Source organism: Protopterus annectens, chromosome 5.part0 (genome assembly GCF_019279795.1).
Source record: "Protopterus annectens isolate FY-2018-M chromosome 5.part0, PAN1.0, whole genome shotgun sequence".
Taxonomy (NCBI): domain Eukaryota; kingdom Metazoa; phylum Chordata; order Ceratodontiformes; family Protopteridae; genus Protopterus; species Protopterus annectens.
Window position 1 is genome coordinate 706,781,753 of NC_056735.1, and position 17,041 is coordinate 706,798,793.

The following is a 17,041-nucleotide window of genomic DNA, read 5'->3' on the forward strand; positions in this document are numbered from 1 at the left end:
TAAATAATATATCTATCTCTTCATATTGTCTCTTACTTGCCTACTTGACTAGTGTAAAAACATAAATTAAACATTGTTTTTAATCACAGAATGTTGATTTCCGTATGAAAATCATCTGGTTTGGTTGTGTAGTCAAGTGGCATTTTTCCAGAGGTTTCACTTGATTATTTTTCCCTATTACATTTAGTTTGTCTAGCATTAGACTGCTTCATCACACTTTTGTTCTTGATAAAGCACTGCTATAATTTCAGTAAGTGATGCCAACTGCATTCTTCTAGATCACATGTGGAAGGCATTGTGGTGCAGTGGCTGGCATTGTTACCTCACAGTGCTTTATTCTTTAGTGTTTACAGAATCTACAGATGCCATCTGTAGCTATTCGGGTTTCATCCTCATCCTGCACGAGAAACTGCTGTCCACCAAACTTTCTGTGTGCGATGTGTGGCATGTGAATTAGTGTATGCATATATGCTGTGGATGGCCTGTTGATTTATTTACCTTACACACACACACTGAGTGCAGGGATAGTCTCTTTCTCCATCAAGACAAAGAATATGATAAAGTGGATTTTGGAAAATGAATGCATTAATGATTGCATCACATATGAGAATTAACTAGTTTTTGGCTTTGCTGTAACTTATTGTGTAAAATGCCTTACAGGACTATTAGAACATTAAACTATTCCTTTTTAATGCTACATTTTGCCATTAATGCTATCACCATGTTGCTTATGCTTCTGAACTTTGGGCTCAGACTATAGTGTAAAATGTGACATTACTGAAATATTGATGTACCAGTGGGTTGTCAGTTAATGAGGAGACTAGAAGATGTGCATTAAGCTGGCAAACATTGGTAAAAGTTTTTATATGTTTTTATGCTATGAAAAGAATGATGAATGGAGTATTAATGATTACTTTCCTTCAAAAAATGAAGAAAACGTATGGAAAAGATTACACATGTCCATACACACTATATAGCCAATAAAAAAAAAAAAAATAAATAATACAAAATCCAAACAACTCATTCAGTGGGGAAAAAATGTAAAAAAAATCATAACCACATAAAAAGCCACTCAAAAATAACTAATTTATAAATAAATAAACAGTTTAAAATAAAGTTTAAGGAAGGGAAAATAATGTTACATGCGGTATTTCAAACTGAGCTAGTGCAGATTATAATATTTTGCAATGAACAGGTAAGGAGCTTGTTATATGAACTGTGGCTTTGCTATTTGTTGTATAACCTGCTTTTGCACCATTCAGGATGTATGAAGTATGTGACACCTCTGTTCTGCATGCCCTAGCGTTTGTCTGGCAATGGGCACAGAGAACTAAGAATCTGAGAATGCAACAAACCACTTACTGTAGCCCAAGGTACAGGTTTTGATTCCTGCCACCTCCATTTGCCTACTGTCTGTCTCTCAGCAAGCCAATTAACCAGACATTGCTCCTAGGCTGACCCTAAAAAGGGACCCCTCTGTCCAGTTGGCTTATCTGTTCAGCACATGGAAAAAATAAAATAAAATGGTGCAATGGCATGAATCTTTTAAACATTATAGTGCTGTCCTGACCTAGTGCAGAAGTAAAGAAGAGTATTAATAGACAAACTATGCAGTCCGGTACATCGACACGACATTAAGTGGCTACTCCACTGTCATGGCAGGTATGTGATACAAAACCATTAATGGCATACCTGCTAGTATTGCACAAGAAGCATCCCTACAAAAAATGTACAGGAGATAAAGGTTCCATATACAGACAATGCCTGTGCCCTGTTCCTCCGCAACCCATAATGCTGTTTTACCTGTATGTGTCCAGTCCTGAGAGGCTGAGTAGGTTACATGGTGGACATGGACATGGTGGACAGCTCTATAGTACTTTACTCTCACATATCTCATTTAATCATTTTACCATTTCTTATACTTTATTTTTGAATGATTTATTTAGTTAGTTAGTTTGTTAGTTATTTTTGACTGGCTTTTTAGTGTGGTTCTCATTTTACTTATAGTTCTTTCCTCACTGATGGGTTGTTTAGATTTCGTCAATGTCTGTGACTACAGAAGGATTTCTAATCTGCTTGCTTTCGCCAAAACAGTCCGAGGTCTATGCTGCATGGTCTACCTCGATCACGGGCAATAATTATTCTTAAACAAAGACAGCTTATTACCCATGACAGCAGTAGATCACCAATGCAGCATGTAAGCTAATGGATGGGGGATTTGCTGACCTGATCACTTCCACTAGCAGGGGCTGTGTTGTGTTAGTGTGTAGTGAGGGAGGCAGATATCAGTGCATTAGCAAGGTGGCAGATACCAGTACATCAGTGCCTTTGACTATCATGTCTGCAGTAGTGAGGAAATCCTTCTATGTTGTGCAACTTATAAACAAATGTATAACATCTAAGTCCAAGGAAGTCATTGTTCCACTGTATTTGGCATTCATCAGACCTATCATTGAGTACAATGCTGCCTTTGGTATGTACCTAACCAAGCATATCCAAAAACTGGAATGTCCACAGAGGCTCCTCACAAAAAGAATACAGGGTTTAAGTAAAATGTCCTATGTAGACTGTCTCAAGGCTCTATCCCTGTATTCTGCCTCCTACGGGCTTTTGAGGGGAGATTTATACCTGACATACAGGCCATTGTCAGACCCCACTCTGATGGACTTCCTGCATGTCTGCAAGACATACAGCACCAGAATTACCCATTCTAAAGACTTAAACATTGCCTGTGCTATAAATGGGATGTGCTGAAGAGACAGATATGTATCCCAGAGATTATCTGTCTCAGGAACAGTCTCCCCATTCACATGAAGCAGAGTTCCTCCCTAACCCAATTCAAGTGCAACCTTAACAATTGGATGGAAACTGGAAATTCATTATTAGTTTGACACCTGTGACTCTAATGGACACAGGCAACCTATAAATGGATGATCTGCCAGGCCCTAGCTTATAAATGTTTCATCTCCCAAGCCCCTGTTTGCACTTATAAAGGGTTTCAGAACTTGTCAGAGATTTGGGATGCATGTCTAGGCTTAAAAAGGCCCTTGTGGCCATTAGCCTAGTTAACATCTATGAACCTATGAATCAGTGAGTGGGGCAGATTCTAGTACATCTCTTTGTAATATACCTAAGTCTGTATCATTGCTGCATTAGCAGTAGTGATGTAGTCATAGTATTGTGTTTTGCTGAGCAATGCATCCCTGTAACTAGACCGTTGGGTGTAGGACTTCATGGTTTATTTCTAACATCTACAGCTGCTGTCCTGTGAATTCCTGACCCTGCTCCAAAAGGTAGTCTGTGAGCCATACCTTTGTGAATTGCAAACTGTGCTGCAAAGCCCAATTTGTATAGCACAAGTGTACCTGGACTATGCAGCTCTGTATGCAATTGTCTCTGTGCACATTGGATTCTTTGTGAATTGCACATAGCTGTGATCATGGTCCAGAGGGTATACCAGCCCTGCATGATTGCATTCAAAGTTATTTCCACTAATGCAATAAGCAAATAGGCTACTGATTTTGTCAACAGCTTGCATGATTGTTCATTTGATGAACATAGTGAAGTTATCTTCTGGGTTACTATTCTGAAGTTGTTGAAGTATTCAAAAGCATATACTGACTCTCCACTAGCAGCTGTAAACATTTGTAGTAGCTTTAGTTCAGAATGAGCATTTAAAGAACAAACACCAGTTTCTGTGATAGGAAGAACCGTGTGCAATAGTAACAACTGTATTCCTAGAAAAGACGTAGCGAGAGTGGGATTGTGGATACTCTTGCTGCATTGAATTGGGCAACACCCTGTCCCTGGGATGACATCAGTGAGGGGATAAAATCTGCCCAGTTCAATATCTCACAGTGCTGTGTATCAGCATATTGTTATGCCAAGTATAAGTAGTTTGATCATATAACATACAGCCCCAAACTTAACTGAAAACTCAGTGGGGTCGATGAGTCTGGCCAAAGCTCTACAGCACAGCAACTCCACCTGTATGCCAGACATGATATTGCAGGAAATGAGCCTGGCTGCCTGGTCAGATATATATGTGGAGCAACAGATTCACTTCATAATCTCGAAATACTGAAATCTTGTATTCCATTTTTTCGAGACCACAAAATCGAATCCACACAACACCGAATAGCAAAACCACGAAGCCCAAAACCATGATATTCAAAACACCTAAAACACAGCACACACCAGACCACACATATAACACAACACCCACACCACAACATAAACAAACAAAACAACACACATCCACAAACCTACAACACAAATAAGCAGGGGGCAAGCACCCCTGGACCCCCACACCCCCCTACTTTTATATATACTAACTCTGAGATTGCACAAACAGTAAACAAAAGCAAGCACACACACACACACACACACACACACACACACACGCACACACTCTCACACATTCTAAAGTCCCGCACACACAGATCACACATATCAGCACATTCACATACACTCAAACTCCCACCCAAAACCCTTACAAAACACTCACTTACCTGACATAACACCTAAATCCACACACAGCATCGCACACCATCCACATACAAACCCAGACATTATGTAAGGTAAAGCCATAACCGCAAATTTGAGATATTGAAATATGTGATTATGCACTTTTGCTGTTTTCAAATTTCAACTTTATAGTCTCGAGATACTGAAATTCGACATTTCAGTATTTTGAGATTATAAAGTGTTTCCGTGGAGTAACACAGCCATGAATCTGTTCAGTGCAAGAGCACCAACTATAGGGTGGACTGTTAAATAAAGGTATGACAGCTAGTAAATACATCATTCCTATATTTGCTGTCTCCAGGAAGAGAAATGGGTATGCAGGGCTTCTAGACCACCAAGGAAGTATTTCTAAATTTGAAAAATGAGATAGTGAAAGGGAGAGACATGCTGTAACCAGCATCTTACTAAACACAAATTTATATTAAATTGAGTGGTACTACATACTAAGCATGTTTTAAATGACTGTAAATCAGAAAAGAAATCTTAAAATGTCATTGTTTCCATTTTTGAACAGATACAAATCATTCTAAATTTAGTAGGAGGATACTGTGATCCCCAAAAGTTATTCCTTATTTATGTTATAGGTTCATAAACACATCATCTATCCCTCTAATTCTTGAAAAAGAAGTTTACCACAAAAAATAGAATTGGTGTACATTAGAAAAATGCTAAGTATATCATTGTCTGAAAATGAGTGACTCTTTGTACACAGATGTTCATTAGTTGCTTAGGTTCTTACTTTAAACAATGAGTGTGAACTCCAAAATGAAGCATATCATGATCCTGCATTAACTAATCAACATGTGTACTACAACTTGTATAATGAATGTTGTTTTGCTTTCATAAACATTTAAAATCTGTTTTTATCCCTTAACTTTACTCATGACTTTGGTAGCTATGAGTAGGGTAGGTTAAAATGCACTCATTGCACACATATTTCTGTGTGTGTGTGTGTGTGTGTGTGTGTGTGTGTGTGTGTGTGTGTGTGTGTGTGTGTGTGTGTGCATGCATGCGTGTGTGTGTGTGTGTGTGTGTGTGTGTGTGTGTGTGTGTGTGTGTGTGTGTGTGTGTGTGTGTGTGTTTGTTTATGGAGAAAGAGAGAGTACAAAAGTGTCTGTTTTCGTTGTATAACTTGAAGCTTTGTTTGGTCAAATAATTTTCTGATTGGTACTCTTAAGAATGAAACTCAGTTGAAAAGTGGTAGATTGATTGTTTTGATTATTTTAACTCACTAAGTCATAGTTAGGAAGCTATGTAACTGCCTGGAAAATAAGAATGGGTGTGCAAGTCATAATGTAGATAATTTACTGACTTTGGAACTTGTAGACAGAATATGTATGAGCTGACAGTGTTAAACTTGTTGAATGCGATAAAAATAACTTTCCATTTATGTACGGTGCTGTGAATGGTAGGTTCATAAGAAAAAGGTGTGCTGCTCGTCTTAGCAATGAATTCCCATGGATTCCATTTACATAATTAGCCATCAGAAAACAAAGCTGATGATTGTAATGATGATACATAACATTAATTCACAAAACTCTTAAGAAACAGTAACCCCTACAACTAGACTGTAGCATGTCTTTGTTGCATTATAGCTGGGGGAGGTCACTTATAATAGACTAGAGAAACTTTTTTCACGTTCTAATGGAATAAAAGTCTCCTAGTCTTGCAGATTTTGCCAAGACTAGAAAGTGGTTTGCAAAGGTTCACTAAGAAAGTTGGTAGGGGCAAAAATGTTGTAGTATTTACCATGATAAAAAATCAGTTTTACAGGTAGAGGAACCATCAGGATAAAGAAAATCATCTGCACAAAAAGAACAAGATAAGCATAAAAGAAGACGTAGATGCAATAATAACATTTGTCACAAACGTTTCCAGTGAGTGTTTTGTCAAATACAATTTCCTTACATAGAATTGAATGAAGCTACCCACAGGAGAAAGAACTTTTAACTAATCCCTAAGGTATGTTTACCCAGAAGACGATTATAATTAGTTGAGGTTTCAGGTGCCATTCCCCTGCATGTTGGCTTTGATCTCACATTAAATATATCAGTTTGCATTCTGCTTGTTTTTTCACTTAATATCTTCTCACTACATTTTGTTTACATAACTATCTGAAATAAATAATATCTGGAAAAATATTCATTAGGAAAAAAGTACCATATCCTAATAACAGAATCACTGTAGCAAGGGTTCCCACTTTGTTGCACAAAAGTATAACACATAAAGAGTCTATGGCTTTGCAAAATGAGTTTTTTTTATAATGTGACTTATTAGGGAAGAGAAAAGGCTGCAATTTTAAAAGGACACATATCTTTGTTACTTGTAATGAACAGTTAAGCATCATGGATTGTTACACCTACATGATCTCTGAATGCTAAAGGAAAGAAGATTCCTGTTAAATCATTAGAAATGGCATCAATGTTTCAAATCTTGCTAGGGTTAAAATATTTATTTGCTTGATATTTTTCTGTTTTCTAACATGCACCACTAAAACTGCTGGTGAAATAATTTAAAAAACGCTTCATTGAAAATGAAACACTGTAGCTTGGCCATGTTTATGATTGCAAACTATAAGAAAATAAAACTACTAAGAAAACGTAACTTGAAGCAAGGGATGCATTTGTGGTCTTTGTGTTTGTGTATATATATATATATATATATATATATATATATATATATATATATATATATATATGTGTGTGTGTGTGTGTGTGTGTGTGTGTGTGTGTGTGTGTGTGTGTGTGAGGGTTCCACATCACATAACTGACCACTCATGTTAAAAATTGCTAAATCTCGAAACACAAACACTTTTTTATTCATTTCATTCATTCAATCATTCATTCATTCATTCACTCATTATTTTACTCAGTCATTCATTATCCAATCCCTGACTTTCCATTTCAGAGTTGCAGGGGACCTAGCTGGAAACTATTTTGACAATTAGTGAATGTTAGGCAGAGAAACTATTCCAAGACAGATTCTAAGATTATTACAGGATGTTCTCTCACACATTCTCACTCATACACATCTTGCACAGCTATTAGTAATTTGCAGGATCATTCATTACCCTATAGCTTGTGATTGTGAGGTTGGAAGAAACATCTGTATCACCAAGCAGAAACATACTGAGATACAGAGTGTGTATGCAGATTGGTATATATAACTGCATGCATTTATAAAAACCTTTAAGTGCAGAAACAATGTTTATGCTTGCCAGATTTTTAATGCCATAGTTTCATAGTTCTCAGCTGTCTCTGATTTTATATCATATGTTATGTTCTGTCAATAATGCCTGAAATTAAAGTTTTGTACTTCTTATTGTTCAGAAAATTAAAGTTTATGAAAAACAAGTTGCTCTATTAACCATTTTAAAAGTAAAATAGAGTTATATTTAAAATAGTTTATGTTTTGGGGCTTTAGTCCCCATTGTTTTTTGGAATTGCACTTAACTCTTGAGCAAATAAAATGAGAGATATGTATAGTTTCAGAATTAGAAAAAAATCATAATTATTATATGTAAGAATAACTTATTGGCAACTTTATTCACTACTGCATGATTCTTCACCCTATTTTTAAAATGTGAAATATATTTTATAGCAGTAGACATTTAAAATTGAGTGTGACACATCACTGATTATGATGATGGGATTATTTTATAATATACTGTTATTCTGTATTTTCTAGGATCGTGTGGTAACCTTTATGAAAACAGCTCCTTAAGACAAGCTCAGTGTTACCTTTCACAAGGAAATTTGAATTCAGATTGGTCAGGATCCACACATCCCTCCAGACTATCTCCAGACAATGGTAAGCTGCCTGTGCGAAGAGCTTTCACAACAGCTGGAATTCAAGAGATCAAATGTCATGCACCAGTTACACGAATTAGCAGCAGCCCTCATATAGAAGCAAGTAAGAGGAGCAGCCATTTAGGCATAGAATCTGCATACTCAAGACCTGAACTTCATTTCACTTCAAGCACAGAGCATATACCTCAGAAGAATTCTGAAGTGCCCTGCTTTCAAAATAGATCAACTATTAAGTACTCTCTGCAAGGAGAAACCAACAGAAATGAGAGCAGACTTCCTCCCCCTTATCCTGGTCCTCCTGACAAAACTTTGGTTCAGCATCAAAAAACACCATCTTCAGCAACACAACAGACAGTGAACAGATTTCAGAGATTTGAAAAAAATACAGGTACCTCTGAGGTTGTAGGTCACAAACCCACATCTCAAAACCAGTCCAGACTTATACCTGAGAATCTGCCAGATTCGTCTCAAAAAGAAGAAACTGTTTTAGGTTCTCTTCAGAATGACAGTCAAACTGCTAAAAATTTACCAGTGGAAGAGTGGCAAGAGTGGCAAAGAGAGCGGTGGCAAATCTGGGAGCTCTTATCAGCTGACAATAATGATTCTCTGCCAGAAACTCTTGTATGACTATATATACAACACATCCAAATAAACTCATATGTTTTCAATGTAAAAACAAAACAAAATTAACTATTGCATGGGAATATTTCCCAGCTTCCATTACAAATGTATGTTTTTTTTTTTTTTCATTTGTTTTACAAATTAATACATTTCACAAATGCTGTTATGTTACTTTTACATATTTAAAACTATTATGGTATGACCTTACCTTTTATATTTCAGTCAGAAAGCACATAACATAAACTGTATTCATTCAATCCCGTTGTTATCTTTGATTTCAATTCAGTCGTATTTATATGAAGGCATTTTGAAGTGCGTTCTGTAATGAAAATCCTTAAGTACTTATATGCAGAACAGCAGTCTATTATAACTGCTTCTTGAAACCTGCACTTAAGGTTTATTGCCATTTGATATAGAAACAATCTAAAGTATAAGAGCACAAGCTGGATTCTGTGCTGTAAATGAATGTATTGATGCAAAAGCGAAAGCATTGTTTGCCCTGCCTAAATAGCCAACTTTAGCATCTTATAAATTACGAAAAGCCATATTTTTTTATTTGTAGTGAAGTAGAATATATTTAGATAAGTGCATGTGTACTTAAAGGTAGAAGCAACATTTAATAACCCTAAATTGTAATTTCAGTAAGACGCCTGGGTATTTTTCTAAATACTGGTATGCAGTGCAGCTTTTCAGATAGCTCGAAGCTTATGAAAATTATTAGGAGTTTAAAATCACAATGAAGTTGTGTGTCACAACACACAAGAAGAACATCTTGTTTGAGTTCTTTACCATATAGTAATGCAGAGCAGGTTTTTCCTTTGTATGCTGTATGAATTCAAGTGCCTTTGTAAAGTGTTGAACTGGAATGGAATTATCTTAAAAATCACAAAATATACCCAGAATGTATCTAGAAAGTTTTATTTTCCTCCCACTTGGCAAACAACTTAAAACTATAATTTGTTTATTTTATAAGTCGGCAACTTTTACTACAAAAATGACTTTTTATACAGCATGTTTTATGTTACTGCAGTTTCTTTCTGCAAATACAAATCTGTATGTGCATTGTGCCAAATAAGTGCAATTAATGGACAGTAGCACAGTGGAGTTATTTCCTTTAATTGTCATATTACTGTAGTTAACGGTCACTTATTTCAGCATCAAAAGGCTGTTCCTTAACTGGCAAAGAAGTGTATAAAGTGAAAGGGATTTTTTATTAAACATGTAAGTCTTAAACCATCAGTAACATGCAGTAAACGCAAGTATCATATTGTGCCATACTGAGGAAATAAAAAAAAAAATGAAGCAGCCTATGTTGAGTTTATCTACTTTACAGATAATTCCTGTGACTATAAGTCATGAGGTACTTGAAATAAATATGTTGGCATTATAAAATCAGAGTGTGTCTGGTTTAAAAGCACACATTGTGCTACTAGTAACTGAGTAGCAACAAAGCTGAGAGTTGTAAATACTAAAGTACTGTGTAATGGCACCATTACAAAGAAGATTATTCAAATGAGCAGCCTAGAGTATGCAAATGAGACAAACCATGATGGCACAGCTATTCAGTATGTAATAAACAGTCCACCTTGGAGGTGTGCATGTCATATAATTGAACACCATGGATTCCTGGAGAGATTGAACACCATGCAGGACATCTACAAAGGAGCCTATTTCCTTGAGGGTGCCATTGACTGCATCCACATTGAAATTAAGGTCCCTCTTGGGGAACTAGGATGGAGTACATGAACCCCAGAGGATATCACTCCAACAACTGCCAGATGGTCTGTAATGAACAGATTATCATCTACAATATGTTTGTGGACCATGCAGGCAGATTCCACAACCATGAACAGTGCCTCACTCTTAGCAGGTGACCTCAAGCGGACAAAACATATTCCAGTAGGTGATTTATCCTACCAAAACAGTCACACATGTAGAAAGTGCCCTTGTGGTGGTTATCCCATGTACCCTGCATCAGACTAACTAAATATGTCATGGCTGTGGTGATATTACCATATGCCTCCATGATGGCCCTGTACATATGCTGAATTACAACTATTCAAACACCATCTTCAAGAGACGGTGGTGGCCATGTCTCCAGTGTGGCTCACTACTGCCCCCCATGTGTGTCCTCCCTGCCCAATAGATATGCCTGGAGATCCTGATATGTATACATTATAGGTTGCTGCACTTTCCTGATTGATGGTTTCTCAGCAACTTGTCTTCTCTTTGTGGTGGGTATTTCCTGGGTATCCACAGGCATAGAGGCTTCATCTGTGGAATGTGTAGGGGTGATCATATTCTCTATGTCCAAAACACAGACACACACACACACACACACACACACACACACACACACACACACACGCACACACATGCACACACACACTCACTATACCCCCTGAGTGTGCTCATAACCATCATCAATCATCGTCAAGAGGAATCAGATCCTCCAACCTTCAAGAAAGGCAGTCCAACACTGGCGGTGCCAGATACAGAATCAGTTGTGAACATGACAATTAATGACAACCTGAGTAAGTAAAGCCCATCATCATATATATACTATTGAATGAGGTATTGAAATAGTAGCTTCAAAATACAATACAGGATAATTTCAGCAGAGGGTTATGATGGTACAGTCCCTGACATTCCTAAATAAATCTAGTAAAAGACATGATCGACTAGACCAAAGAAGAATGGTTGTGGGGGCCTACAAGTCCTGCAGAACAGAAATAGAAGTACTGTACATACCTGACACATCTTTAGTAGATATTTGTGGTGCTCAGTGAACTTCTGCCCTGACATTCATCGCCACACTATGGGAACTATCTTATGGTCAATGACCCTGAGAGTTCACCCATCAATCCACCTTTGCATGCAAGGTAAGCAGCCCATTGTACTGCATGAATAATATCACTGTTCATGTGTCTGATCATTGCATATGATGAGTCCTGGCCACCAGCAGGATTTATATCAATCATCAGGTCTTTCCAGGCACACTCACTGTAGGCCTGGCCAGCTGCATCCAAGCCAAAGGGCCACTGGACAGGGAGACTGAGGACCTGGATGAGGACCTCATTTTCATCATCTGAGAAGCTGGACTTTATTGTTGCTTTGTCAGCAGGCTCTTTGGTATGCTTCTTATTAGGGTGACATTCCGACATTAATCTGTAGGTATGGAAAACATTGATATGAACATTAGGATCAGCAGGGGGCCATAAATCTCCTTCAAACAATGTTGTTCCCTGAGCACATAAACCATACTACCTATGTGTCTGGTACTCTCATATGTCTAACTAAGCTGTGCAGCAAATATCAATCACATAACAGTGATGATCAAACCCCCCCCCCCCAAGTACAACAACTGTGCTAGTGTGGCTACCCAGGATTACATTAATGTGACCTAACATTGTGATAAACACTAAGACAAATGTAGCATACTAACACAGAGTACGACAGTCAATTTGTTTAGCCCAGAGACATTGCAACCGTAGGCTGTGTGACGTGCTCCGACGATATGAGGAAAGTCAGATGAGTGTGTTTCCCATTATACTTTCACAATCCTTCTCCACAGCATCTGCATATATGTCAACTACTTCTCTCAATTCACCTTTCTTGTATAACTCCTTGAAATTATTGTTACAGCTTTCTGTGTGACTAACACCTTTAAAGTATTGTTACAGCTGTCTGTGTGACTAATTAACAAAGCAGTTATCAGTGCACTGTAGTTGTGTGTGTTAAAAAGCTGAGTCTTAGCATGTTAAAAGTTACTCACATGTTCTGTGCTAATGACGTGTTGAGCTCTGTAATGATACTGCTGCTCCATAGCTTCTTCTGTAGGCAGTTAGTATATGTGCTTCTGTCATGCATATATCATGCTAATTTGGGTGTCTGGATGCAATGGTTATGCAAATGAGGACAGACACATTTCTGAATTACACACTTTTTGCACTGTGCATTCTGGTTAAATGTGGATCAAAACTCTATACAGCATTGTGCACGTCTGATTACCTGTGGGTAGCTTATGCCTCTAGGAGGACACCTGCACTTCCAGAAAACACATATTGATAGCAGAGTCCCTGTAATTCATATACTAAGAGGCTGCACTGCCATGTTTCACACTTCAAACCACTATGTTTAAATATTGTTATACATTACTTATATTGGGTTTTGCCACCATGCATGGGCTGACCCATGATGCACAATTCCCTTATGGACTTCCATTATGGGGAGTATTGCCTGACATCCCCTCACCCTGGCAGGAGCAATTTGTACAATCAAAAATGGGTCATCACTATGAAATCTGAAGAAACTGCTGGATTATGTGCACAAAGGTCCCATGCTGAAGAAACAGAAATATTCCTATGACTACTGCATCAGAACTACAGGACAAGGATCCTGGATGATGAATATGAAGGCACTCAGTATAAAGCAGAGACGTAGAATGACTTGGCCTGAGATATCACACACACACACACACACACACACACACACACACACACACACACACACACACACACACACACACCACAGGGTAGCAATGCCGTCATCACTGCAGTGACCCAAGGAGATGTACTTCTCTCCTTCTCGACTGAATGGTGGCTGAGATAAGGAGGCACCCACCAGCTATGTACTGTAAGTAATCCCTGGCATACCTCCAATGCAAACTGTAACTGTGTGCCAAAGATATTTCTAATGGCCTCCCATATCTTTCTTCTTGGCCCCCAAAGCAATAGTAGAGCAGGAACTCCTCAGAGGGTGCCTGGGTGAGTACACCTGTTGTAGGCTGTAGCGGGGTTAATGTTAATAATATGGTCAATTATTATAGCTATAGTCAGGGTAGGTATGGGGTTTCTACAGGACTGACATCTTAACAAGTGTGCAAAGTGGTACTTTATTTTTGACAACATATAATTTGGCCGCACTAACCATAACTACAAGTAGTTAAAAGAAATGTAGTTCATTATTTACCCAACAAACAAGGTCAGTGTTGTAGAATTTCATGTGTTTCTGATCCATGCTATAACATTAAGTTGTTTAGGATTCAAAGGTAATAGTTTAATGTAACTGCAACAGGAATGTTAGGAAATATCTGTTAACCTAATAGTTTTGCACATTTGGTTTTCCCATTTTTTTGCAAATAACACAACTTGTCATATATGTAATTGTGTTCTACACAAAGAGGAAGGTGTTAAGCCTTGATGTATACAATACTGACACTTTGGTTGTGGTGTAGTGACAAGTAGAACTAGGTATGCTTGATACTGTATTTGCTAGTGGACTTGTACATGTAACTGAACATGTTAAAGTCCTTCTGGTGTGATCATATGCTGTACGTGGGTTCAGTTTTCATCCCTGTGAAGAAGCATTTGACATCACCATTGATTGGCCATTATGTTTTTTGCACTTTACAGGACTACAGGTAGTACATTCATGGAAAATTCTGTGTGATCAGCTGTTTCCATGCTGCTGATACACAGTTCACACAGCTGCTATAGCAAGTTGCCAGGACTGATGACATTAATGCACATCTTACAGCCACATTTAGCTGTGTTGTGCAGGTGTCTCAGTATATTGAGCCTTTTCCTTATACATTGCATATGCTGATGATAAATGTGGGCTCGATTTTACCCCTTTCTTGCTTATTTATTATGGCACACAATTTCCAGGGGATGTTTTCTTGTCCTTCTGATTAATGTAACCACAATATAGTGGTATAAACATGGGAATGAGCTGTATGTCTTCTCTTTAATTCTTCACTTGTGAGACAAGCACCATTACTATGCATTTCACTGCAGGCTTAGCTTAACATAAATGCATTGCTTTAAGGTTGCAGGTGATATTTGCTGAGAGCTCAATCCCCCCTTAGTTGTTTGTTATACCAACAATGTTACTTTAGGGTGGTGTTTTTTCCTCTGTTATAAGTCAATTGAAAGTATGGCTCTCTATTATTTTTGTAAATGTACACTTATGTAATACATAGCATTAATGTGTGTTTCACAGTTATCAGTTTAGTAGTACAAGTAGAAACACATAGACTGTATCCTTCTGAATTGCTTGTTCTGATGGCTGTGAGGTCATTTCCATTATGGGTTGTATAATGCCACATCACTGTCTCTCTGCGGTAGGTGTTTCATGTCTGATGCATTATAATACATTTAGCAGTGAAACTAGGGTTATCCATAGTGATGCATTTTTTCATTGTATTTGTACTTCTCAAACGTATTGTTTTTGTTGCAATCCTTTATACTACACATATTAATTTTTTTATTGTGTTCCTCTCTGTTTAAGTTACATTTACATGCAGCAGACTATATATATATATATCTATATATATATATATATATATATATATATATATATATATCTACAGGTGAAGCAAGAGAAAAAGGAATTTGTCAGCTAGTCCCAGAAAGAAAAGGGAATAAAAAAACACAGTCTTTCATATCTATTATAACACAGTCCAAAGATTCCTTCAAATCACTTACTTTTTATTCTGGATACCTAGTGGAAGATGTCCAGGTTTCTTCAGGTAACTTTGGAATGTCTTGTTTATTGCAGTGCAGTCTGAAGAAGTGCTATTCCAGGCAAAATCTCCTCTTGCTTTGACAGGCTAACTTCTTTAACTAGCAAGGCCATTGCCTCCTCCTATGCTTATTAATAACTCCGGTGGGAAGCCTGTCTACATAATATAAAATATAGCTGTCATCCTTAATGAATCAATACTGTTTACACAAATTACAACCACATTGTATTTGCATCAATGTTACATTATAGTACTTCAGTTTTTTAGAATATTATGCCATTTTGTAAGCTGAGAACTGCCACATTATGCTATATCTGACCCACCCTACAGCTTGAAGCCTTCAGTGGGCTGGCCTTTGACAGGACATTGGAATTATGGGGGGTGAACAATGTTTTAAAGTACACTTAAAAAGCTGTAAAGAGAGAGCCCACTTACAAAACAGAAAAAGGTGCATAACAGCTTCACAGCACTGTTGGCAGCAGGTCATGACTGTGACATTAGCAGTGAGCTTAGTAAATAAAAAAGCAAGTTCTAACAACACAAAGCATTATTTTATTCAAAAAAACTAACCAGTACATTGACAGTGAGAAGATGCATTATTTAATGTGGATAAAGGATCAGAGACAGATTGTCATATATTCAATTGCTATAAAAGACTTTTGGTAAGTGGTTGTGAAGGTGGCCTAATGGTTAAGTTGTTTACCTTACAAATACAAGGTGCAGAGTTTGAATCTCATAGGAGATAATTGGCTAGGATTAAACTGTGTAAAGTTGATCACTGCTTTTAACTAATTGATGCAATTTTCTAGTAAGGTATACATTATGTTTTGTACTGTTTAGACCTGTTCAAGCATGTTGTGATTGATAACTTGCAACCTATAAGTCATGTGTTTTGCCATTTATCATTGTTCTTGGGAATTGCTGTGTCTCCTTCTCTTTTGTTGTTACAATCCATTGCTTATGAAGGTTTTATGCAAAAAAAAAAAAAAAAAAAAACTAGAAAGAAATATTGATGCTGGCATGGTAGCAATGTCCTTTTTCATCTTAATAAGTCATGTGTCACTTTTTATTTAATCATTTGGATTTCTGACTGGCTCCTTTCAACCATGATTTCAGGGCAAAGCAAATATTCATAAAGGCTTGTAAGTGGCATAATGCATAACAGCATAGCAGCAAGAATTCTATTCAGTGCACACTAGATGCTTCATAATGGTGACAAAGAATGTGTGACATACACACAGACCAACATAATTACAAAGTATGAAAAGCTAAAAAAACTGTTTATTTACAGATATAAATATCTTTAATAAAGTCATAACTGGAAAGCAAACATAGGAATGAAAATGAAGAGGGTACATCTGAAGAAGAAATGAAAGAAGGATCACTAGAAGTAAAAAAAAAAAACAAAAAAAACGAGGCCTATAAAAATGTGGATATAATCTTATATTAGTACATGTGTGCTAACGTGATAATATGGTGAGCAGTGTAGTACATGCATGAACAATCGAAGAGCCTCAAAAGTATAATCCATAATGGATAACTGAAAAATTTAAGTGGG

At 37.2% G+C, this 17,041-nt stretch overlaps 1 protein-coding gene across 2 annotated transcripts in view; it reads left to right on the top strand.

Moving 5' to 3' along the window:
- Window positions 1–10,262, top strand: part of ARHGAP6 (Rho GTPase activating protein 6) — a 1,747,989-nt gene extending 1,737,727 nt beyond the window's left edge. For both annotated transcript variants that reach the window (XM_044072553.1, XM_044072552.1), the window contains exon 13: window positions 8,215–10,262. In XM_044072553.1, the coding sequence (XP_043928488.1) occupies window positions 8,215–8,963 (749 nt within the window). In that variant the 3' untranslated portion in view covers window positions 8,964–10,262. The remainder of the gene's footprint in view (window positions 1–8,214) is intronic.
- The last annotated feature ends 6,779 nt before the right edge of the window (window positions 10,263–17,041 follow it).